The 24,769-nt window shown below is 37.1% G+C and overlaps 2 protein-coding genes across 5 annotated transcripts; both read left to right on the top strand.

The window, feature by feature from the left end:
• The first annotated feature begins 2,992 nt into the window (after nt 1-2,992).
• On the top strand, nt 2,993-16,062 carry LOC109071376 (programmed cell death protein 4-like). The gene is made up of 12 exons (XM_042766785.1): nt 2,993-3,206; nt 3,357-3,431; nt 6,509-6,796; nt 7,038-7,135; nt 9,237-9,350; nt 9,649-9,870; nt 10,911-11,008; nt 11,288-11,402; nt 11,585-11,692; nt 12,379-12,489; nt 14,786-14,925; nt 15,015-16,062. Exons 2-12 carry the CDS (start codon nt 3,386-3,388, stop codon nt 15,064-15,066), a joined length of 1,392 nt encoding a protein of 463 aa, XP_042622719.1. The 5' UTR covers nt 2,993-3,206; nt 3,357-3,385; the 3' UTR covers nt 15,067-16,062.
• Nucleotides 16,063-16,410: 348 nt separating this feature from the next.
• On the top strand, nt 16,411-21,001 carry gpank1 (G patch domain and ankyrin repeats 1). 4 transcript variants are annotated; one of them, XM_042766826.1, is made up of 5 exons: nt 16,411-16,553; nt 16,758-17,016; nt 18,279-18,538; nt 19,941-20,056; nt 20,312-21,001. In XM_042766826.1, the coding sequence occupies exons 2-5, from the start codon at nt 16,827-16,829 to the stop codon at nt 20,760-20,762; spliced, it is 1,017 nt and encodes a 338-aa protein (XP_042622760.1). In that variant the 5' UTR covers nt 16,411-16,553; nt 16,758-16,826; the 3' UTR covers nt 20,763-21,001. The 4 variants fall into 4 exon arrangements, with proteins under 4 accessions (XP_042622760.1, XP_042622779.1, XP_042622769.1 ...); XM_042766845.1 differs by having other exon boundaries at nt 16,419-16,553; nt 16,813-17,016; XM_042766835.1 differs by lacking the exon at nt 16,411-16,553 and adding an exon at nt 16,634-16,658.
• The last annotated feature ends 3,768 nt before the right edge of the window (nt 21,002-24,769 follow it).

The raw sequence follows: 24,769 nt of genomic DNA, 5'->3' as shown, positions 1-24,769 counted from the left end.
TTACAGATGGGATGAGGATTTGATATTTGTGGGTTTTTTGGGGGATGGCTGTGTGGTGTCCTCCCACTCAACACTGTTCTCATTTAGTGTTTTTACGTTGTACACCAGATATCAGCGTGTTCCAGAGATTTCTGCAAGTCTTTTCTGCACTATGCTCTTGCAGTCATCTTTGCAGGACGCCCACTCACGAAAGAGCAGCAGCAGCACTCAACTTTCTCTATTTTTAGACGATTAGTCTTACCGTGGACTGATGAGCATCAAGGCTTTTACCAGTGTAAGCTTTCATGCAAATAAACCGTTCTTATCTCAGGTGTTCTGAGAACTCTTCTGTGGTTCACATAATGCTTCTCGTGAACAGCGAACTCAAAATGTGTTGTACAGCGCGAGAGGCTCGGCCTAACACTTTCAGTTTAGCTGACCTTTAATTCCGTTTAACTTTTGGAGAAGTCATTGGCCTACTTTTTCCACCATGCACTGAATGTTTACACTGCAGTGTGTTCAGTAAAGACATCAAAACACTTCATTGTGTGCGTGGTATTTCTGTTGCTATGACTTTAAGATTCTGTTTCTGTGACTGATTTCTGCAGAAACCAGGCCAATCAAAGGTTTCAACTTCCTCCAAGTGTATTATACAGAAACGATGCAAACTAAGATTTACAACATGCAAGTTATTTAAAAGAGAAATGTTTAAAAATGGCCTCTCACACAAACACATCATTGGTTGACTCATGTTATTATGTTCAGCAATCAGGGAAAAACATATCATTATATTAACCGTTACAGTTGATGCAGAATTAAACAATGTATCAATAATGTAACAGTTAAGAGACTGATGGCTTAATCTATTAGGTTCCATTAATCTATTAGTCTTTTAATTCTGTACTTACTGTGTTTCTCTTTATTGTGCAGCACTTTGAAATGTCCGGTGTTGTTAAAAGTGTTTAATAAATAAAGCTGAACTTGACTTTGATTAGAGTTTCGCAGCAGTATGATTTATCATACAGAAAAGCAAAATATGGCATTATTCTGCACACACAGTCCTACTACTTGCAAAATATTAATTTACTTAATTCTGAAAAATGTAAGCAAAAAAAAAAACAAAAAAAAAAAAAAAAAAAAAAACATTATGCCATTGACCAAACTTCATGAAGTTTCTACTTCTATTGAATGCGAAGGAAAATTACACACAACCTTATGATAATGCAGCTTCATCTCCTTGCTTTTAATTTTTCAAACAAGTAAAAACATACATGCTTAATGAAAACGTCTCTGCTTCAAAATTGGACCAATTGCTTATCATACTGTAGTCATTTAAAAAGAGAGATATTTAATTTGTTGGACTACTGAATTATAATCAAATGTTATAACTGATACCAATAGTGCAACTACAAAAAGTTGTTCTGGAAATAATTCATCATAATAATAATTCATAATAAATGATTCAAAGACTTAATGTCAAGCTGATTTAGAAAAAATGATATCAGTTATGTTATAAACAAAATGAAAGCATAATATTGTACCAGATTTGTATTTTGTGAAATCTGCAGGAATCAGGAGAGAAGCTCTGCTGGAACACTTTTATTATGATTGACAGCGACGCCTGGTGGCGCACAGGGGAATTTAAAGGCTCTGTATTCAGTAGAAGGCAGAAGTTAAACACAATGTAATAATACAATGATATAATAACACAGCTCTAGAAGAGTGACAGACTGAACTCAAACCTAATTATGACTAGACGGTTTCCCTTTCTTGTATTCAACAGTATTTACTTTGCACACACACACACACACACACACGCACGCACGCACGCACACACACACACACACCACACACACACAGCACACACACGCACGCACACACACACACACACCACACACACACACGCGCGCGCACACACACACACACACACGCACGCACACACACATACACGTACGCACACACACACGCACGCACACACACACGCGCACACGCACATACACATGCACGCACGCACGCACACACACGCCACATTCAATTTGAAATTGTTCATAGAATACTAAAATGTTGATTTGTTGCTTATTAAATGTATATACATGCATGTTTCAAGAATCGGCTTAAAACACATCTCTTCCATCTTTATTTGACCCTCTAACTTTTGCACTCACTATTCTAATTCTATTTAAAAAAAAAAAAACCTAACTACCTTTCTAATCTTTTTGTATTCTATCTATTTTCTTTTCATTTATTATACAATTAAAAAAAAAAGACCTTTAACACTAGCTTGCTCTATTCTTTTTCTATTCTATCTGTTTTCTTTTTATTTATTATATTACTTTTAAAAGCCCTTGCTACGTGTACTGCGTTTAGGTTAACTGAGACTTGTTATAACACTTATATATCATTGCTCTTTTGTTGTTTTTGAATGCTTCCTTTGTCCTCATTTGTAAGTCGCTTTGGATAAAAGCGTCTGCTAAATGACTAAATGTACATGTAATGTAAATGTTTATATATATATCTGTTCTAGATGTAAACACTATATGCCTTGGCAATACATTGTAACAACTGTCATGAAAATAAAGCACAAGTTGAATTGAAGGTATTTAAAATAATGCAGACTAAATCACATTATGGCCTAATATTTCAAGTTTTAAGCTATTTAAGTAAGTAATTTAATATAGCACACATTGGTATTCTCAGAACGCGGAAATTGAAACGTGTTTACCAAAGCAACAAACTCGTCAAACTCCTCCTAGTTCGTCTTTGCTGTGTGATTGGACAAACTGTTTTAATCCCGCCCCTTCATCCACCAATCCCAGTTCAGATTGCCAAACTACCAATCCAACATCACGGAGAGAGCTTCTCTCATGAATATTAATTTTGCGACGCTGAAAGCGTCGGCACAGTCACGTAACGTAATTAATATTCATGAGGCATACGCCTCGCTCATTCGTCCTCTGCCGAACAGTCCACGTTCTTACTGGACGACAGACAAGCCCAGCTCATGAATATGCATGAGACGTGCTATGAGCTGTCTGAAGTTAAAAACACTGTCCGTGTTATTGCTCCTTTCCTGCAACGTGCACTGCCAATGCAAATCATATTTTTGTAGATCTTTAATAATCAAAGAAGATATTTTTGACAGATCTTCTTATTTTTCTCAAGGACTGTTTACATTACCAGCAGCCTCACTGTTAGATTTAAAGTGACAAGCGAGCCTTCGGTTTAAGGTGAGGCTAAGCTCAATGCATTTATGACTAAAATGAACATTAACACGGTCAAATGACTTCTACTGATTAGTGTTGGTAATGTAAAGCTCATGATTTTGCACGTTTGATTGTGATGAGGTTACTAACGGTACTTGTTTCCGTGATCTGCAGGCTTTAGGAGGACGGTAAACAAGCGAGTAATGGCGACTGAGATTGAAGCATGGACCACTGGCCCTCAAAACGATGGTACGAACATTAAAATAAAAACTGTGCATTAATGCATTCAGCGTGCATCTGGATAATGAAAACATAGCTGGTCTTTTACCGTGTCGCTTTAGCAGTGGACACGGCCTCGAGCTGCAGTCGCGCTGCACCATGTGCTCTGGCAGACAGGGTTGTTTATCGCATATGTGTGTAAACTCGAATAAACATGAGCACTGCATTACTGCATTAAATCCAGGATTCAGTGGATGTTAATTTGAGCTCATAAAGACACTGCGACTCTTTAAAGCAAAACTTTTTTTTTTTCGTAGTAGCTTGTTTTTTCTTCCTTTTCTTTACAAATAAAGCGGTCAAATACAGTTTTTTCTTAGATTTTACACAAATTAACTCGTTCGTAATGTGAACTCTACATCTTGGAGCCAAAACATAGGAACCAACGTGTTTAGTGCTGCAAAACTGGGTTTGTGAGCAAAGCAATATTCAATGACTGGTCGTGTCATTAAATATATTTATTTTCTAATCACATGTTTTTATATTTGATCTAGTATAACATAAAATAATAAAGCGTCTTTGTTGCGGAACTATATTTAACACTACGCCCCCTTTCTGAGATACCCGGATGTTAGGTTTTTTTCTTGCCACGTGAGTTTAAGTACGAGTGGTTTTTTTTAGACGTTCCTTGTGATTGTCTTTCAGAAATGCATGAGTGCAGAGGTCCAGATCAGTGCTATACCCCCCAACACAAACACACACACATATATACAAACATATTATTTTCATCAGGGATAATGAAAAATAAGTGCATGCATATAAAACACAGAAACCAGTGATATATCAGCTTCGGGCTTTAACAATATTAGATGCATGCACATATATATATATATAAATATATATATATATATATATATATATATATATATATATATATATATATATATAAAAGAAAGAAATAATATTCTGTAGACATGTAAAAACAGGATTGGACCAAGAACTGAACCTTGGGGAACTCCACAAATCAATGGAGCAGATTTGGACTGAAAAGGTCCTTATAGAAAGAAATGATCTGAACCTCTCGAGCATGCCTGATAAAGAGATTTGATTTCAGATCTGAATTTGCTTATTTTGGCTGCTCTGCACAAGAATCTCACACGCAAAGTCCATGAAAATGCTGTTATTGACTGTTTATTGACCTGTCTGGAGTTTTAGATTGCACACAGAACTTTGCTTCAGTGAGTTTCTCTTATCTGATGACTATCTGACTTTAGTATGTGAATCATGTAACCGACGACTTGATTATGTCTGTTTTCATTATTAGTATCATTATGTTGGAAAATATTTATCCAAATAATCGAGAACTAAAAGTAATTGTGTAAAAATTAAAATGTGGAAAGTTTCAGAAATCTTTAACCAGTTTTGGTATTTTGTCACGAGATGTTTTTAAACTTTTGTCGTATTATCAGTTTTTTGCCCATCATCTAGCTGTTTTTTCCCCTGCATATTTGCAGCAAACAGTAAATGCAATTGTGTCACTTGTGTAGTCTCATAAACGTAAAACGATACCTCTCGTAGTAGTAATAATAGCAATAGTAATAATAGTAGTAACAGATCAGGTGTCACCGCGTGGAGTTCTGGAGGAAAAAAATAGTTGCACGCTTGCTTAACACACATGTACTTTTTGTATAAATTTAGAGAAGATATTAATTTATTACTTGCATGAAAAAAACTTAATATAGCTCATGCACAATAAAGGAATTATTACTTAGTAATTGCTTTTTGATATCTACTTTATAACTTTCTTCTGATTGCTGAGGTTTTAATTTGTTCAGTTTGTTTATCTCCACCACATGCATTTTATATTACGTATGTTGAAAGTGTTTTTCTGTGTAGCATGCAGTAGACAAATGAGATGATATAAGAATATCTGCCTAACTGTGGATCCCTGTATTTTTAATTGGATCGTAGTGTAATGCATAGAGCAGCAAGGCACTAGTACAGACTGTGTGTGTGTTGTAAAGCGGGTCTAATGTACAGCTCCAGATGCCTGCAATAGTTGACAGAAACAGATAAGACTTTTTCCTTTTATCAAGGCAAATGTTCTTTGTTATTGACGGTTAAACCGCTGGTTAAACACACCTACCACACCCCCGTTCTCCCACTCACTTAGTACTCAAAACAAAAAGAAATGTTTTTTTCCTTCTAATGTAATTCAGAGCTTCAGAGGTCTGATCAATATCTGAAAGTGTTTACTGGACGCACTGTGTTTTGGTTTGGCCCTGCTGCGTCTGTTTTGTGTTGCTGTTCCTGGCACTCTGTAGTAAGTACTGACCGTAGCTAGTGTTTATTACCACGAAGGCCGCTCCTACGCCTCCTGTCTCCTGTGAACGTGTCTCCCACACTGCCATATGTGGCCAGGATTGGCAGGAGCACCAGCAAGGCATCGAAATACACAGCGTCAGCTTTTCTGCCTCCTCTGTGCTGCTGCCCCCTGCATCTCTTTATTTGCTCATGCTTTTGTGTAATCCAGTGAACGCGGAGGTAAAACCGGTGGGGTTTACACCGTAACGTCGTTACAGACCTATAAGCATGTTTATTTCAGAGTCTGTCCCTTTAAAACCGAGTGGAGTGTGGTTTATGTATTGTTGGATGGACCTCAGCTCATACTTCTGATTATCTTCTGAGATCATGTTTGATCTGAAAGTGACTTGGATCACTTTTTTTTGTATTATTTAAATGCTATTATACCAAAGCTGTGTCTTGCGAGTGCTTGATGTTAATTGCATCGTTTGGAATAGAAAGTGAAGCACATTTCATATGTTTAAAACCCTGACTTATATTCCCAGAAAATATAGGATTTTCTTATGATGAGTATTGAAATATATTGGGACACACTGCCACATTAAGTGCATGAATATTCTTCTTTTGTGATCCATTAGACGGGTTTGAAAAGACTCAAAGGGGGAGTGAAAAAGCTTGAATATCTTGAATTTAGATGGTTGCATGCTTTTAGGGCTGAGAACTAGAAGACTGTTTTTCAAGGTTTCTCACATGTGAAGCTGAGCAGGTGTGCAGGAAAGACTCTGTTGGCTCTGTGTCTGGCGCAGGTGTGTTCTCGTTCGAGCAGAAGCAGGACGAGGACGACAGCGAGGATCTGAATGAGCTGGAGGTCAACGGGAACTGGACCCCTCAGGAAAAGGCCCTGCACGAGGCCCGGTTGAAAGCGAAGGCTAAGCGGCGCCTGCGTAAGTCATCGTCCCGTGATTCCACCCGAGAATCGCTCTCGGACTCGGTGTCAGGAGAGCCGTCTACCGATCCACACAGCCCTAAGGCCAAAGCTGCTGTAAATGACCGAAAGTCACGGACCGGAAAAGGCAGAGGACTGCCCAAAAAAGGTGAGATGTGTGTTTTATACAGTACCTCCAGTTATTTGTGTGACGTGATGATCATCATGATGTAGTTCGTTTTGCTGCAGAATCATCCTAACAATGTTTTCCTATATATCCGTGTTAAATAAATGCTTAATCTGATGCGATTGTACTCTTTCTTTAATGGATGCAAGACAGTGGCGGATGTAACAGTCCCCTCTTCTGTTGTAGGGCTTGACGTTTGTTCACTGGTTGTTGTTGTGAGCAGGTGGAGCGGGAGGTAAAGGTGTGTGGGGGGCAGCGGGGATGGTGTACGAGGTGGAGGAGCTCGACGCTGATGACCCTAACTATGATGAATCTGCACAAGTAAGAGCACACTGCGGAGGCTAGTGTAGATGCACTCGTCTACATGCAGGACGTATCTCCTGTGTTCAGCCCAAGTCTTCAAGTATAGCTTTCATCACTCGAAGGGACAGCTCCTCTTTACACCAGTAAAATGTGCAACAATTTCTTTTACTACCAAATTACATGTAATATCCACAGAAGCCCGTTTCCAACACTGAATAAAAATAAACAAAGATAATTGTGACTTTTTATTTCACAGTTCTGAATCCCCCCCCCCCCCCCAATGATTTCTAACCCCCCCCAATTGAGATAACACAATTCTGACTTTTTTCTCGCAATTCTCACTTTTTACTCACAAACCTCACACTTTAACAACAATACTACTTTCTAACAAACCTACCTACTTCTAACAAACAAACCTACTTTTTTCCTCAATTCTAATTTTTACTCACAATTCTAATTTTTTTCTGGCAATTCTACTTTTTTCTAACAATTGTTCTTTTTTCTAACAATTCTCTTTTTTTCCTCAATTCTACTTTTTTCTCACAATTCTAACTTTTTTCTCGCAATTCCACTTTTATCTCACAATTCTACCTTTTCCCCCAATTCTACTTTTTTCTAACAATTCTACTTTTTCTCACAATTCTACTTTTTTCCTCAATTCTACTTTTTCCTCACAATTCTGACTTTTTTCTCGCAATTCTCACTTTTTACTCACAATTCTACTTTTTTCTAACAAATCTACTTTTTTCTAACAATTCTACTTTTTTCCTCAATTCTAATTTTTACTCACAATTCTACTTTTTTCTCACAATTCTACTTTTTCTCTCAATTCTACTTTTTTCTCACAATTCTAACTTTTTTCTCGCAATTCCACTTTTATCTCACAATTCTACCTTTTCCCCCAATTCTACTTTTTTCTAACAATTCTACTTTTTCTCACAATTCTACTTTTTTCCTCAATTCTACTTTTTTCTCACAATTCAACTTTTTCCTCACAATTCTACTTTTTTCTCACAATTCTACTTTTTTCCTCAATTCTACTTTTCACCTCAATTCTACTTTTTCCTCACAATTCTACTTTTTTCTCACAATTCTACTTTTTCTCTCAATTCTACTTTTTTCTCACAATTCTGACTTTTTTAATCAATTCTGCTTTTTTCCTCACAATTCTACTTTTTTCTCACAATTCTACTTTTTTCTCACAGTTTTGACTTTTTTCACAATTCTGACTTTTTTCCTCACAATTCTACTTTTTTCACAATTCTACTTTTTTCTAACAATTCTACTTTTTCCCTCAATTCTACTTTTTTCACTCACAATTCTAACTTTTTTCTCTCAAGTCTAGTTCTGAGGGATTGTCTTCTTAAACTTGCAACTTTTTTCCCATATTCCCATAAATGACTTTTTTCTTGCAGTTACGAGTTTCTGTCACGCATTTCTGAGAAAAAAAGTCAGAACTGCGAGATGTAAACTCACAATTGCAAGAAAATAAAAAAAGAATTGTGAGATAAAAAGTCGCGATTACCTTTTTTTTTTTATTCAGTGGCAGAAATAAAAGCTTCCACAAATATCCAACTATTATTATTTAACTTGGTACTGCAAATGTTTCCGCGTCATCTCGTGAGTTATCAGCAAATACTCTCTTGGTTTATTTCCAGAACATGATGCATGATGGGATACACGGCCTCGAATGAGGATTTAGCTTACTGTGGGTTATAAATGAATAGTGTCACAGTGTTTGCAACAGTTCTCTATGAAATCTAATTAAATCAGGAAATCAAAGCATAAAAGTTATATAAATGCACGTGCATGTGTATATAAAGAGCTCATGTTTACAACTCCCAAATCAAATACAGTGACATGTCACTAATATATTCCTGCATCATGTCACCGTGACTGAGGTTTGATGTTTGCAGTGTCACGAGGGTGAGTAAATAATGACAGGGTTTTTATTTTTGAGTGCACTGGCCTTTTTCAGAGAGTCAGTGTTAGATTTGAGCTGCTGTTTGAATACTGCAGTGATGTTACTCGGTGCACAGATGCAAAACATAAATTCATTTTATCACTTGGTATGTACTTGTCATGTACAGTAAAGGCATTTCTCTTGTTTGTTGATCAGGGAGACACGGTGTATGCCACAGTAGTGCCAGAGCTGGACGAGAGGGAGCTCGAGAAGACCATCCACCCCATTGTGCAGGAGTACTTTGAGCACGGAGACACTAAAGAGGTGCAGGTGAGCCGCAGCTGATCAGCGAATAGAGCTTCTCAACCAGAAACACATCTACATCAAGTTCACTACACCACCTTTAAGATCCAGGGTTCAGCTCGGATAAATGAGGAAGCCTAAGTTTCCACAACTGAATAAAAAAAGACTTTTTTTATTATTACATTTTGTAGTTATGCCCATCTCTGTTTTATCAGGTAGATATTGGGGATAAAAGTAACGACATGCAAGTTAATATATTTAAAAGGAGAATTCAGTTTTCTGTTATTTTTGTGAACTGATCAGTTTTTCCTCTCTGGTCTGGTAGATGCTGCTCAAAGAGCTGAACCTGGGCCATCACAAGTTTGAGTTCTCGTCTCGGGCTGTGTCTCTGTCTCTGGAAGGCAAGGCCAGCCACAGGGAGCTCACGTCCCGTCTGCTCTCGGACCTGTCTGGAAAGGTGCTCTCGGAGAGCGACATGTCTCGTGCATTCGACAAAATGCTCAAAGAGCTGCCCGACCTGATCCTGGACACACCGGAGGCTCCACAGGTACAGCAGAGATATCTCCGACTCAACACTCGGCCCTCGTGACTGTGGAACACAAAAGAGCACTGAAAATAAATGCTTTCTGTCTCTTTCTTTTAAATTGATTTGTAATATTTTTAAAAAAAAGTCTCTTCTGCTCACCAAGCCTGCATTTATTTGATCAGAAATGCAGTAAAAGCAGTGATATTGTGAAATATTTTTACTATTTAAATTAACTGTTTTCTGTGTGAATCTCTGTTAAAGTGTAATTTATTTCTGTGATGTGCAGCTGTATTTTCAGCAGTCTTCAGTGTCACATGATCTTCAGAAATCATTCTAATATGATGATTTGCTGCTCAACATTTATTATTATTATTATTATTATGTTGAAAACAGCGGGATAGGTTTTTTTCAGGTTTCTTTGAATAGAAAGTTCTGAAGAACAGCATGTGTATATATTTTTGTAACATTATAAATGTCTTTATCATCACTTTTGAATTTAAAGCATCCTTTAAAGCTAAATACAAGTATTAAAAAAAGCTTTTTATTTCTGATAAATGCTGATCTTTGGATCTTTCTATTCATCAAAGAATCCTGAAAAAATATACTTAACTGTTTTAAATATTAATAATAATAATCAGAAATGTTTCTCAAGCAGTAAATCATCATATTAGAATGATTTCTGAAGATCATGTGACACTGAAGACTGGAGTAATGATGCTGAAAATACAGCTGCACATCACAGAAATAAATTACACTTTAACAGAGATTCACACAGAAAACAGTTAATTTAAAAAATAAAAATATTTCACAATATCACTGCTTTTACTGCATTTCTGATCAAATAAATGCAGGCTTGGTGAGCAGAAGAGAGTTCTTTAATTCAAATGAGCATGGTATAAGTGTGATAATGCACGGCTAGCTGTGGATTAAATGATTTTAATGCACTCACTTCACCTCGGGTGGTTCTTTGTCTCCACATCGTGCATTAAAATCATTCAGCGTGCAGCAAGCCGTGCATCATCCCTTACATCAAATGCATTCTCCATATCACCTCTCCTCAGATGCTCGGTCAGTTCATTGCACGAGCCATTGCTGACCACGCCATACCCATGAGCTTCCTCGACTGCTACAAAGGCAAAGTAGACTGTGATCATGCCAGGTGAGCTTGATGTGCTGTTCGCCAGCCGTCTCGTGCATTACATTACGAGAGTCACATCTGGACGTTTCCACAGAAAGTGGCAGAATTTGGCCTGGATTTGTAAAAGTAGCATTTCACGATGCATGTTGGTTTTTCAGAAGTTAAAACATGAAAAAGGCTAGAATTGAAGTGATGAATCGGTGCACCCTACACTGGCTCCTGAAATGAATTTGCAGTTCAGTTTTGTTTCCGTATGCTTGCTGCTGATGTGTTTGTGTTGTGTTCGCTCCTGACGGTCAGAGCTGCGCTGGACCGAGCATCAGTTCTGCTCTCCATGAAGAGAGAGATCATGCGGCTTGATAATGTGTGGGGAGTTGGTGGAGGCCAGAGGCCTGTCAAACATCTCATCAAAGAGGTACGCCGGTCTCTCCATCAGCACTGCTGCACTAAATGTTTATGCATTCAGGACTTTATCATTCATTTGAATGACGACTGAGTGTTTGGAGCATGCAAAGTTTCAAATGCAAGACTTCCGGTCCAGAAACGGGTTGCTACAGTGATTTCTGACCCACATGTGACGCTGTGCTTGTTTCCCAGATGAACCTGCTGCTGAAGGAGTACCTGGTGTCAGGTGAGCTCTCCGAGGCGGAGCACTGTCTGCGAGATCTAGAAGTGCCACACTTCCATCACGAGCTGGTCTACGAGGTGTGAAGCGCTCGAGTTCTCTCTCATAAACTGATCAATCAGCACTGACGTAGAAAACCAGAAGCAGTTACACTAACTAGAACCGTGGAGTCGTGCCAGAAAGAGTCGAATGTTATTACATCATTCATTTCAGGGTCTGTACGACTTCTGAGAGAGAAATTCAAACGCTTTTCAGTGACTCTCAACAATCTCCAGCACTGTAAAGCTCTAAAATAAATGTTATTATAACAAAATATACTTTGTGGTAAACAAACACTTGTTTAAAGTAAAAAAAGACATGTAGGACCACTATTATAAAATATCAAATCATCAAGAAATCAAATTTTGTCAAAGTTTTGCACTATTTTATTTTTTTTGCATATGAAGTAAGAGAACACAAATGTTTCTTTAATTTGGGACAGAATCACAGATGACGTGCAGAGCGCTCCTTATGTTCTCGGTCGGTTCAGTATAACACTATAGAAGAATAACTGTACATTTAATAACAGTAAAATATAAAAAAATTAGATTTTTGCATGTGTTACTGTTAATAAATTTCATAGGCTTCCCAACTCGAGCTCTGCTTTACTGTCAAATGTGTATAACCAAGAAATAAATGTGTTGTTTTAATGCAAAGCAGTAGTGATTGTAGCCCTGTGTTCTGTGAAGCGCTTGTGTTGTTGACTTTCTCTCTGTGGTGGGTGCAGGCTGTGGTCATGGTGCTGGAGTCCACGGGGGACACAGCGTTACAGATGATGGTCAAACTGCTCAAGGTCTTCTGGCAGACTGGCCTCATCACTCTGGACCAGATGAACAGGGTTTGTACTCGCTCTTCTTCGTGTACTTTGGTGATTCTGTAGTTGTGATGTAAGTAGAGGCAGATCTTTCATCAGTGGTGAGAGTAAAGCATAGCATCAGAAACGATGAAATCTAGGACAGGGACTTGATTTGATCGATTGGTTTTTGGTTGGATGGAGTTTTGTTTTGTAGTGAGGGAGAATCTTTGATTTATTCATTCTTTTCTTAATTTCCCATATTATTAATGGTCTGGTTTTAAAGCTATCTCCTCATAACTGACTAATTGAATCCCGCATCATTCGGTGCGTAATTTAACCAGATTAAATATGAAATAGCTGGGTAGCAATATGAGTGACAAAATGGTTAAATTATTGTAAACAAGGATTTTGATTGAATGGTTTTGAAATGAATATAGCTATCGCTGCTGACATGGTGTTAAATCATAAAATAATGAATGAATACATTTTCCTTGAATTGTTAACCCTCTGAACCCCCTGCATTTTTGGGTCACATTTGATCCTTGAAGCTTTGAAATGTAACTTTTTTTGTTCTTCTTAGGAAAATCAATGTAATGAATTTTTGTTCAATAATATGTTTTCTGTTTCATTTTGTATTTTGAGAGAATGTAGTGCTACCAAGTAATATTTATGCAATAATTATGAACAATATCCCTTTTAAAATAGCTTTTTTTTTTTAAGAATGATTTTTAAATGGACGCAGTTCTTCAGGGTAAAAATAGAGACTAGCCGTGCACTTTGTTTGTAAATCATGGCTGATTTGTAGAATGTACATGAATGCGGTGTTGTTGGTTGTCCCACAATGACTTTCCTCTCTGTGGTGGGTTGCAGGCCTTGTGGTCATGGTGCTGGAGTCCACGGGGGTGACATCCGCGTACAGATGATGGTCAAACTGCTCAAGTCTTCTGGCAGACTGGCCTCATCACTCTGGACCAGATGAACAGGGTTTGTACTCGCTCTTCTTCGTGTACTTTGGTGATTCTGTAGTTGTGATGTAAGTAGAGGCAGATCTTTCATCAGTGGTGAGAGTAAGCATAGCATCAGAAACGATGAAATCTAGGACAGGGACTTGATTTGATCGATTGGTTTTTTGTTGGATGGAGTTTTGGTGTTTGTAGTGAGGGAGAATCTTTGATTTATTCATTCTTTCTTAATTTCCCATATTATTAATGGTCCTGGTTTTTAAAGCTATCTCCTCATAACTGACTCATTGAATCCAGCATCATTCGGTGCGTAATTTAACCAGATTAATATGAAATAGCTGCGGTACAATATGAGTGACAAAATGGTTAAATTATTGTAAACAGGATTTTTGATTGAATGGTTTTGAAATGAATATAGCTATCGCTGCTGACATGGTGTTAAATCATAAAATAATGAATGAATACATTTTCCTTGAATTGTTAACCCTCTGAACCCCTGCATTTTTGGGTCACATTTGATACCTTGAAGCTTTGAAATGTAACTTTTTTTGTTCTTCTTCTTCTTAGGAAAATCAATGTAATGAATTTTTGTTCAATAATATGTTTTCTGTTTCATTTTGTATTTTGAGAGAATGTAGTGCTACCAAGTAATATTTATGCAATAATTATGAATCAATATCCCCTTTGAAAATGGCTTTTTTTTTTTTTTAGAATTATTTTTAAATTGACGCAGTTCTTCAGGGTAAAAATAGAGACTAGCTGTGCACCTTTTTTGTTCATCATGGCTGATTTGTAGAATGTACATGCAATTTTTTTTTTTTCATTTCCTATGGCGAGGTACGGAAGAGGATTAGGGCCAAGCACGACTTTATTCTCGAAATGTAATGAGTTTATTCTCAAGACTGTATTTCGACTTTTTTTCTCGAAATTTAACGAGTTTAATCTCGCAATATAATGAATTTAATCTCGAGATGGTTTTATTTTTTTATTATTGCTTGGCCCTAATCCTCTTCTGTACATTTCCTATGGTGAGGACCACAAATGTGTGTTTTTTTTTTTTTTTTGTAGTTTTTTTTGTTTTTTTTTGTATTTTTTTTATTTCCATTCATTTCTTATGGCAAGGACCACAAATGTGATTTTTTTTTTTTTTTTTTTTTTTGTAGTTTATTTTTTTTTTTCATTTCCATTCATTTTCTATGGTGAGGACCTTTTTTTTGTAGTTTTTTTTTTTTTTTTTTTCATTTCCATTCATTTCCTATTTCGAGGGCCACAAACGTTTTTTTTTTTTTTTTTTTTTTATAAATAAAAGTCACTAAGTTTTGTCAGAAGTGACCAAAGAAGCCCAGAGGTTTGAAGGGTTTGCGTGTTGTACACAGGGCTTCCAGCGTGTTTACGACGAGCTGCCGGAGATCAGTCTGGATGTGCCTCATGCACACTCCATCATGGAAACCTTTGTGGACCTCTGTTTCCAGGAGCAGGTCATCACGAAGCAGCTGAGAGACTCCTGTCCAACCAGGTCAGAGAACGTGCAGACTAGAGGATGTGCACTTTGATGGGTAAGTCCTGTAAGCACTAGTGTAACAGATGTACTCTTGTGGCCAACAGGGGGCGCAAGCGCTTTGTGAGTGAAGGCGACGGAGGGCTCGTGAAGAGCTAGAAGGATCAGGAGTCAGTTCTGACCGTCTTCATCTCTCATCCTCCGAGAAAACAGAAGTGCAACAACCGAGAGATGCCGCTCTCTCCTCTGTTTTGTGTTTGTTTGTGAATGTATGCATGCAGCGTGAGCGCTGTGGCGAAGGAAAGAAATCAGCAGCTTCCGATGGCCATGAAACACAGTTTGGGTTGAGGGATTAACACTGCTTTATGTTTTCAGCTTCAGTTGTTTTTGGTTGATGTTCACTTGTTAGTGTTCACGGTGCTCTCTCAAGACTTTTTTTTTTTTGTTGTTGTTTTTTTTGCAATGTAATGCATAAAATATGAGGGCTTAAAGGAAGGTATTAAATAAACTGTGCTATTCAAATGAAGTGCTTGGGCCGAAATACAACATTTGATGGGGTCAAGTCTATTTGTTTTCATTTTTATTGCATGTTTATCTTTAAATTTGTCTTTTTATTGCATATTGAAACATCACACATTTACAGATTCTGCTTGGTTAAGTACACACAGACTCTTTTACGGTTCGCTTCTCGGTGCTTTATACCTAATAATGACAAGAAATTCTACTTCTGATCTGTTTCTGGAGCCAAAGAATGGAGGAGAGAGCATCGTCGCCTCTCAGAAAACCATAAACTGAGACTACGATCTCCCGTTTTCACAGCAGATACCTGTTTGATGGTGCACTGTTGTTTATCTGGACTGGGAATACTGGTTAAATTGTGTGCGTGCAGCTGAATGAACAGTTAATAGACACATACGTGTGCCGTTTTTGAAGTGGGAAACATTTCAGCTAATCTCCCTCGTTACACTCTTGATTATAGTTTGATTATAGTATACAGGAAGGAAGGGACTAATTTAACCCAGAGGGCTTTTGTACATGCGCTCACTCTTTCTATGTTTGTTTATGGGACACTTTTTCAAAGCAAAAACATATTTTTGTCAAGCAGCAGTTCCAGCATTTGACACTAAAATTCAATAAAAATTCATATTGCTCATATTCACGTTCCTGTGTGTGTTTATTTACTCGTTTGTTATTATAGAGAGAGTTATTCTTATTCTTAGAGACTCGTTTAAGACCTTGATCCCAAAGGAAAAGCAAAAATGAGCCTCTTTGCAAATTGTTAAAGTGTAGTTCTGTTTTGAAAATACATCCACAAGAAATAACGTGAATCTGTTTTATTAACTAACAAAAGTTTGGGGTCAGTGAAATATTTTAATGTTTTGGAAAAAATTCTCTTAATCTAACCAGGTCCAAAACACTGTAAATAGTAATACTGCTTAATATTTTTGCACTTTAAAATAATTGTTTGCTTTATTTAGCTGACATTAACTAATGGAACCTTGGGACCTCGCGCGGTTGGCCGCTGGGTGGCAGCAGTAGAGCATGTTCTCCTAAAGACATCATCATCAGAAGAAGAAGACGGCGTTTACGTCTGTTTTATTTTCTCCGTCGCGTCTTTTTTTATTTTTCTGGCTCCACTCTCGCAGGTATCGCTCGTAAATCCAATACGAATTGAAAGTATCTCATATTATGTTCCGTTCAGACTAATCTGATACAATTACACATATCGTATAAGGCTGTTTTTATCTAGTGTACGTCTGGTTTGTGAGATGCTAAAGCTAACACTGGGTTCTGGAAATGAGATCCGTCAGTATTTTAAAGCGTGTGTTTGTTCCTTCTCTTGGTTTTAGTCTCGTGGTCATGAGCGGCTGCTGCAGGATCTCTCAGATTTCTCTTCTTTAGCAGAGATTGAGTTAAAGATGAACAACCCAGTCTACTTTACCAGAGCCAAAGAAGAGGAGAAGCGCTGGATAGAGAGAAAGAGAGAAGACAGACAGACAATTACCGGACAGGAGGCCAGAGACTTCTACCAAAACCTGCTGCGAGAGACCGACGGGGGGAAGCCAAGAGAAGGAGAAGCAGCAGCGAGAAGAGCGAGACGAGGAGCAGGTAGAGAGAGAGAGAGAGCACACCGCTGCAAGAGCAAATAAAATAAAGAAATACATGATCCAAACAGTCCACTTTTAAATAAATGTATAAATAAGATCATGTTTAAAAATATATAAAAAATGCATTAGAAATGTATAAAAAATGCATTAAAAATATGTAAAAAAAAAAAAAAAGCATTAAAATATATATAAAAAATGCATTAAAATATATATCAAAAATGCATTAAAAATATATAAAAAAAATGCATTAGAAATATATAAAAAAATGCATTAAAATATATATCAAAAATGCATTAAAAATATATAAAAAAATGCATTAGAAATATATTAAAAAATGCATTAAAATATATAAAAAAATGAATTAAAATATATATAAAAAAATGCATTAAAAATATATTAAAAAATGCATTAAAAATATATAAATCGTAAAAAATAACTATAATATTAAAATAAATGTTAGTATCTAGGCATGTTTTGGGGGTTTTCTATGTCCTTTGATCTGTGTTTATGCTGCTGTGCCACTGCAGTCATCAAGGAATTGTGTGTAATAATTCATTTAAAAATGCATAAATCCTTTTGTATCACAAGTTTTCTGAAATGCTACATTTAAACATGCAAATGACCCATTATCTAATTAAATATGCATACATTTTTAGAACAAAAATCCGAACATTGGATAAAGTCAGGCTCAACAGCCAAAACAATTAAAAGTAAATAAATAAAATAAACAATTCACATTTTTTTTTTTTCAGGAATAAAATGTAACAAATCTTACAAATTGAAAATGAACATTTGATGTGTGTTATATTTGAAATATAACCCAAAAAAGTTTCCAGATGCATGAGAAAAATGTTTTGCTTGTGGTGTCTCGCTTTAAAAATCAACAACAATCCACAGATGAAAGCAGATACAGATGTGTTGCCAGGGTTTATATTTTTCCTAACTGTGACAAACATTTTACACACGTCTTAAAAGCACAGCTGCAAAAAACAAAACATCATGACAGGCCTAGGGTCTGAAATTAATTGTACTTTTATTTTCATTTTGGCAGCGTGGGAGGATGAGGAAATAAAATCTTAAACCGAGGCATTGCTCTTGTAACTTCATTATAACTGTTTTGTTACTCTGATTAATGAAATCGAGACTGAATTGTTTGAGATTTGGCTACAGGTGTATCTGTTTCAATTATGTTCCAAAGAATGAGTCAACAAATAAATGTTTTGTGTGCATGTATTTACACGCATTATCTTATTTTGACACGAGGAGCCAAACGCAGAAGAAGAGAAGCTGCTCGTGCCGAAGCGGTCAGCAGCTCCGAGCGAGACGGACACAGACTCCTGCGATGCGCTCAGGAGGGAGACACTCAGGCCCTGAAGGAGCTCCTGCGCCGAGGCTGTGACGTCAACTTCCGCGATGATTTCTTCTGGACGGCGGTGATGTGTGCGAGTAAAGCAGGACAGACGGAGGCCGTTCGCTTGCTGCTGCGTCACGGAGCTGCTTGGGTGGGAGTGGTGGACAGACAGGTGCGTAATCCTCCTCTATATGAGAGCAGAGTAGATGTTCCCATCGTAACTTACCTCCACCATTCATTCCTGCGGACTGAACTTACTCGCTTTGCAGCAAAACCACTGCGCTTGTGTGCGCTATTACTAATAAGACAAATAACACTTCTGTCCAATTTTCTAAAGGTATAAAAAATGTGCATGTGTTAAGCTTATACAAGAAATACAGAAGTAATTCAGACAATAGAAGGAGTTTTTAAGAAACCAAATATATAGTAAAGATGCAAAATATGTGTCCCTGCAGCACAAGAGCAGTCTTAAGTCTCTGGGGTATATTTGTAGCAATAGACAAAAATACATTGTATCGGTTAAAATTATAGATTTTTCTTTTATGCAAAAAATCATTAGGATATTAAGTAAAGATCATGTCCCATGAAGATATTTTGTAAAATTCCAACCGTAAATATATCAAAACTTAATTTTTGATTAGTAATATGCATTGCTAAGAACTTCATTTGAACAACTTTAAAAATGATTTTCTCAATATTTAGATTTTTTTGCTCCCTCAGATTCCAGATTTTCAAATAGTTGTATCTCAGACAAATATTGTCCTCCTAACAAACCACACATCAATGGAGAGATTATTTATTCAGATTCCAGATGATGCATAAATCTCAGTTTCGACCCTCATGACCAGTTTCACGCATAATCTTCACTAAAAGACCTGTGCAAATTAACAAAGATGATTAATAAATATGAATAATATTTATAAATAAAACTTATAAACAAATAACAAAAACCAATAACAACATTCTGGAGAAGGCAAGCCTCCACAGTGCATTCTGAGGAGATGATAATGTATGAAAAGATATTGGATATGAATAATAAGGTGTATTAAATAATAATAATATAAAACGTTTTTGTCTGTTTTGTGCTTATATATTTGTTATAGTTTTGGCATGTGCTTTTGGCATTCGTTTTATATATATATATATATATATATGCTCATTTCAGTTTTAGTATAATTTCGGTTTTAGTTTTTATTTATATCCAATTAATAATTTTAGTGCCTCAACTCTAACATTTCTTGTTATTTCAGCTTTATTTTCATTGGCAGTAATATTTTTGTATCAGTTTTGTCTTACGATACTAACCCTGTCTGTGCCACTGAACGGATGTCAAAAAGAGAGAATGATAACATATAACACAAGGGCAGTGAAGTATTTGTTATTCATAACAGTTCCTTTAAACGAGTCGTATATCTTTAAACTAAAATAATTAGTCACACTGATATATGCCTCATGGAAAGCGTTCCAGTCACCGAGGCACACAGTCTGTTTCTATAGAAACACTGTTCCTGTAAAAGCATGTCGTTTCCTTTCTTTTGTATCTCCATCCTGTTTTCTTTCTGGTCCTCTCTCAGGGCAGAGATGCTCGGGATCTGGCCCTGCAGGCTGGGCACCAGGATGTAGTGAGAGAACTGGAGCAGTTTGTGATCTCTGACACGCCAAACACACCTACTGCAAACCATGCGGAGAGGTTAGTGTTTACGCCTCACTTGGTGTCCAGATGTCCAAAACCATCGGCCTGTGAAAGAAACTGAACATTATTTACGTCATTATAACCCACTCTCAGTATTGCAAGTGCTTTGGATCTGAGTGAGTGTATTTTTCCAGGTAGAGCATCCTGTCAGATAGGAATATTAAAAGTTCTGTTTTGTGTAATAAGTGTAATTTGAAGAGATCTGAGAATGACGGTGTGTGTGTGTGTGTGTGTGTGTGTGTGTTTCCACAGTGCTGCTTCTCAGTGGTGTGATGTGTGTGCCGTGCGTTACACAGACAGCACTGAAACACACTCCAGGTCCACGCTGCATCAGTTCAGTAAGCTCCGCCCCCCGGCCACGCCTCAATACTGCCTGCCCTCCTCCAGCACCAGCTATAAAATGATGCTCCGCTTGGGCTGGAACCCCTCCTCTGGTCTGGGCCCCGCCCACTCGGGCCGCACAAACCCCGTCAGCACGATACTAAAGAGAGATCAGGCGGGCCTGGGATACGGAGAGACCCCGCAGCCCAAAGTCACACACTTCCAGCCCAGAGATCCTCAAGCAGTGCAACACATCCATAAAGAGAAAAGGCTGAGGCAGGAGAAAGGAGCGACGCTCAGCGCTAAAGAGCTTAAGAGGAAAGAAGAGCGAGACCAGAGATGGGAACGAGACTACCGTACCTCATTTAACTTTGACTTCTGATCTGATCGGCTTTTGTGAAGAATTTCAGAGGCTTTTCATTTTTCAGTCCAATTCATTTGAAATGCGTTGCTTTCATTAAAGACTGCTGGAACAGTATGAAATACTGTACAAAATACTACATTTTATATAGAAGACAAAACAACAGGAACTGGATGAAACATTAAAAAAAAAAAGCTGTCAGTGGGTTGTGATTATATAATTAGATTAGAAAACATGATTAAACTCTTTGGTTTTTTGTTTGTTTGTTTTTTGTCAGTAAGTGTCATCAGTCTCAATTTTTCATGCATTTGGATATATATTGAATAGATACGACCCTGGAGCACAAAACAAGCCTTGAATGTAAATTTAAGAATACATAATCTGAATAAATAATCTCTCCACTGATGTATGGTTTGTTAGGAGGACAATATTTGTCTGAGATACAACTATTTGAAAATCTGGAATCTGAGGGAGCAAAAAAATCTAAATATTGAGAAAATCACCTTTAAAGTTGTTCAAATGAAGTTCTTAGAAATGCATATTACTAATCAATAATTAAGTTTTGATATATTTACGGTAGGAAATTTACAAAATATCTTCATGGAACATGATCTTTACTTAATATCCTAATGATTTTTGGCATAAAAGAGAATTGGATAATTAATTTTGACCCATACAATGTATCATTGTCTATTGCTACAAATATACCTGTGCTGCTTATGACTGCTTTTGTGCTGCAGGGTCTCACATATATATTTACACCATGGTCTGTCATAATTCTTGATTCTGATTGGCTGGCAGGTATGCATTAAAACCGTGTAATGCACAGGTAGTTCCAAGTCAGTTTAATCTCTGTTCTTTATTCGTTATAGATGCACACATAGAGTTTGGATATTATTGTACACATGCAGAAACGTGTCAGCGCTGCCCCGTGACTTTTATAAAATAGCTTAGATACTGGATCACTGCATTATATTCTGCAGCAACGAGGGGGTAAATTCTGCAAACGTCATTACTGGCTTTAACTTGTCAGTGCTGGTAAATGGTCATGATATAAGCAGGATAATGCACGGCTAGCTGTGCATTAAGCTATTTTAATGCTTCACATCAGGTGGTTCTTTACTTCCACTTTGTGTATTAAAATCGTTTAATGCACATCTAGCCATGCATTATCCCTTACATGCCAATTGATTAAAAATATAATTAAGCACTAAAGAAAACGCTTAAGAAAAAAATCCAAACTTAGTTCTCTTGTTTATAAAGATAAGTAAAAAACACCCAACTGTTGCTTGCATTGTTCTTAAAATTCTTGCAAATTCATTCATTCTTAGAGAAAACAAAAGGAAAATTGGGACTTTCTCTTGTTCTAGTTCTCTTGTTTATAAAGATATATGGTGCTTGATGCTGACTGCTAGAATAGGTCTGAAAGAAAGAAAAGTACACGTGCAAAATGTTTTAGGTCTTTAAGGGTTAATATCCTGTTGATGTCTCATGAAGAGGAAAGGTCAAGGTCAGTTTATTTATATAGCACATTTAAAAACAGCTAGTGTACTGTATGCCAAAGTGCTGTACATATACAAATGAAGTAAATATAGAGATTAAGAGAATAAAAAGAAATGACTCCAAACACAATCAATACAAAAACACATTAAGATACATAAACATACATTTCATCCAAATGCCAAGAAACACAGATAAGTCTTCAGGCGGGATTTAAAAACAGGAAGGGAAGGCGCAGATCTAATATCTAGAGGTATGCTGTTCCAACGTCTAGGACCGGCTACAGAAAAAACCCGATCCCCCTTAAATTTAAAGCGAGAGCGAGGTATATGCAAGAAGAGTTTATCAGAGGATCTGAGAGAGCGAGAGGATTGCTGAGAAGTATGATGGGGCTAGATCATTTAATGCTTTATACACAAATAATAAAGTCTTAAAATGGATCCTATGCTGCACTGGTAACCAATGAAGAGATGCTAGGACAGGAGAAGTCCCATCATTAGTACCAGTCAGCAACCTCACGACTGTGTTCTGGACCAACTGCAAGAGATTCAGCGATGAACGCTTGAGACCCGTATAAAGTGCATTGCAGTAATCAAGTCTGGAAGTGATGAAGGCATGAATAACTATCTCTAAATCCTTAAACGAGAGCGTAGATTTTAATTTGGCTATTTGCCTTAGTTGAAAAAAGCAGCTCTTCACCACAGCACTTTTTTTTAGCAAAAGGATGAATGTTTGATGACAGAATCTAGATTAATATTGATAGCACCCGGGGGTCCAAAGACAACAATCTCAGTTTTGCACTCATTTAGTTGTAGAAAGTTTCTGCCAGTCCAGCTTTTAATATCTTCAAAGCAGTTAAAAAGGTCAGAATAAGAGTGATCAGAACTAAGAGGAATGTAGATCTGAGTATCCTCAGCATAACAATGATATGAAATATTATATTTCCTCATGCTCGAACCCAAGGGGAGCATATACAAACAAAATAAGATAGGCCCCAGGAGGGAGCCCTGAGGTTCCCCATTAGTGAGCGGTGCAGAAGGAGAGGATGGGTGTCCAATCATCACCTTAACTGATCTATCGGAGACGTATGATGAGAACCAATCCAGTGCCGTGCCCCTAATGCCAACTTTATCCCTTAGACGATTAAGAAGGGTAGCATGATCAATTGAATCAAATGCAGAACTAAGATCAAGTAGCATTAAAATAGCAGATTTACCGGAGTCCAAAGTAAGGAGTAGATAATTTGAAACCTGATCATTTGAAAGACAGACTAAAGCAGAACTAAGCTGTGAAAGTTCAGTGAGTTCATCTACTCTTACAGAGTCCAGAGGACCTCACGAATGGAAGTGAAGAGTCTAATGTGACCAAACCTTCACAACCTCAGCTTAATTTATTATCTTAACTTAACTATTCTCCTTCTGCCTCAAACCAAAAGAAATCTGGTTTAGATTAAACATTCTCCAAACGAAACCAAAACGGATGACATTTTTCAAACCACATCATTAAACTCTGTGGCTCAACAATCTTGAGAGACTTGTTTTTATGCTGGTGCATTTTAGTTTCTCTTCACTCTCGAGACAGTTTGTATTTAAAGCTACAATCAGACATTACTGCAGAAGAAGTTCAACTTTTGTTGGATTTGTTTTAGTGTATTTTACAGTTGTATTTTTGTAAATGTACAGATAACAACAACATCTTTGTGAAGTTTAAAAATCATTCCATTATGATATTTCATGAAGACTTCCCAATGTTTGTTTGTTGGCTTTGTATCGGATGTTTTCTTCTGACTTCTGTGGCGTCACTAGAAATTCATCCAAGTCCCTGGATCCAAAAGTATCTGAAAGATGCATTATTAACATTATAATATCTGTATATTAGTTACATCTCTTGTGACTTAATCCAAATGAAAGCTTGTTTGACACATTGCGATTTTATAGTAATAAACCTGGATGATTAAAGTTTTTCAATCGTGAGAGCAATTCAGAAAACAGCCCTTTGTTAGGGAATGTTTTTTTTTTAAGTTTTTTTTAGTTAATGTTAAAGTGTAACTAATTGTTACTTGCCTGACAAAAACATTCCCAAATGGATCCCACACAGCAGGATGGAAAACAATCACAGAATACAGAACACACAAGCCCACAAAATTCAGAACAATCACAGCATGCAGAAAAATCACATCCAGAAAAATCACATCCAGGACAATCACAGGTTTGGAAACAAACACAGCAGTCATAACCGCATACACAAGGACCCAGATCCGTACGTGTTTGCTCCACATTATTCTTATCTTTCTTCAGTTTGACCTGTTCTTCATGTCTAGGACTGTTGCTCAGCTCACATTCCTCCATAGCTTAATGTCTAGTAAGTTTAAGTGATGGGTTTGATTCACGGAACTGGTTTGTGAATGTTTTCAAATCCTAAAACCGTCTTCTTCAACTTGGCTGTACTCACAAACTTCTCTAAGCACTTTCCTCGCGGGAATCTCCTCACTGCAGTCACACTATCTGCGCTTCAAGTTCTCTGTGCGT

Source organism: Cyprinus carpio, chromosome A1 (assembly GCF_018340385.1).
Source record: "Cyprinus carpio isolate SPL01 chromosome A1, ASM1834038v1, whole genome shotgun sequence".
NCBI lineage: Eukaryota > Metazoa > Chordata > Actinopteri > Cypriniformes > Cyprinidae > Cyprinus > Cyprinus carpio.
Note: the sequence above shows the minus strand (reverse complement) of the source record. Positions and strands in the feature narration are given on the sequence as shown.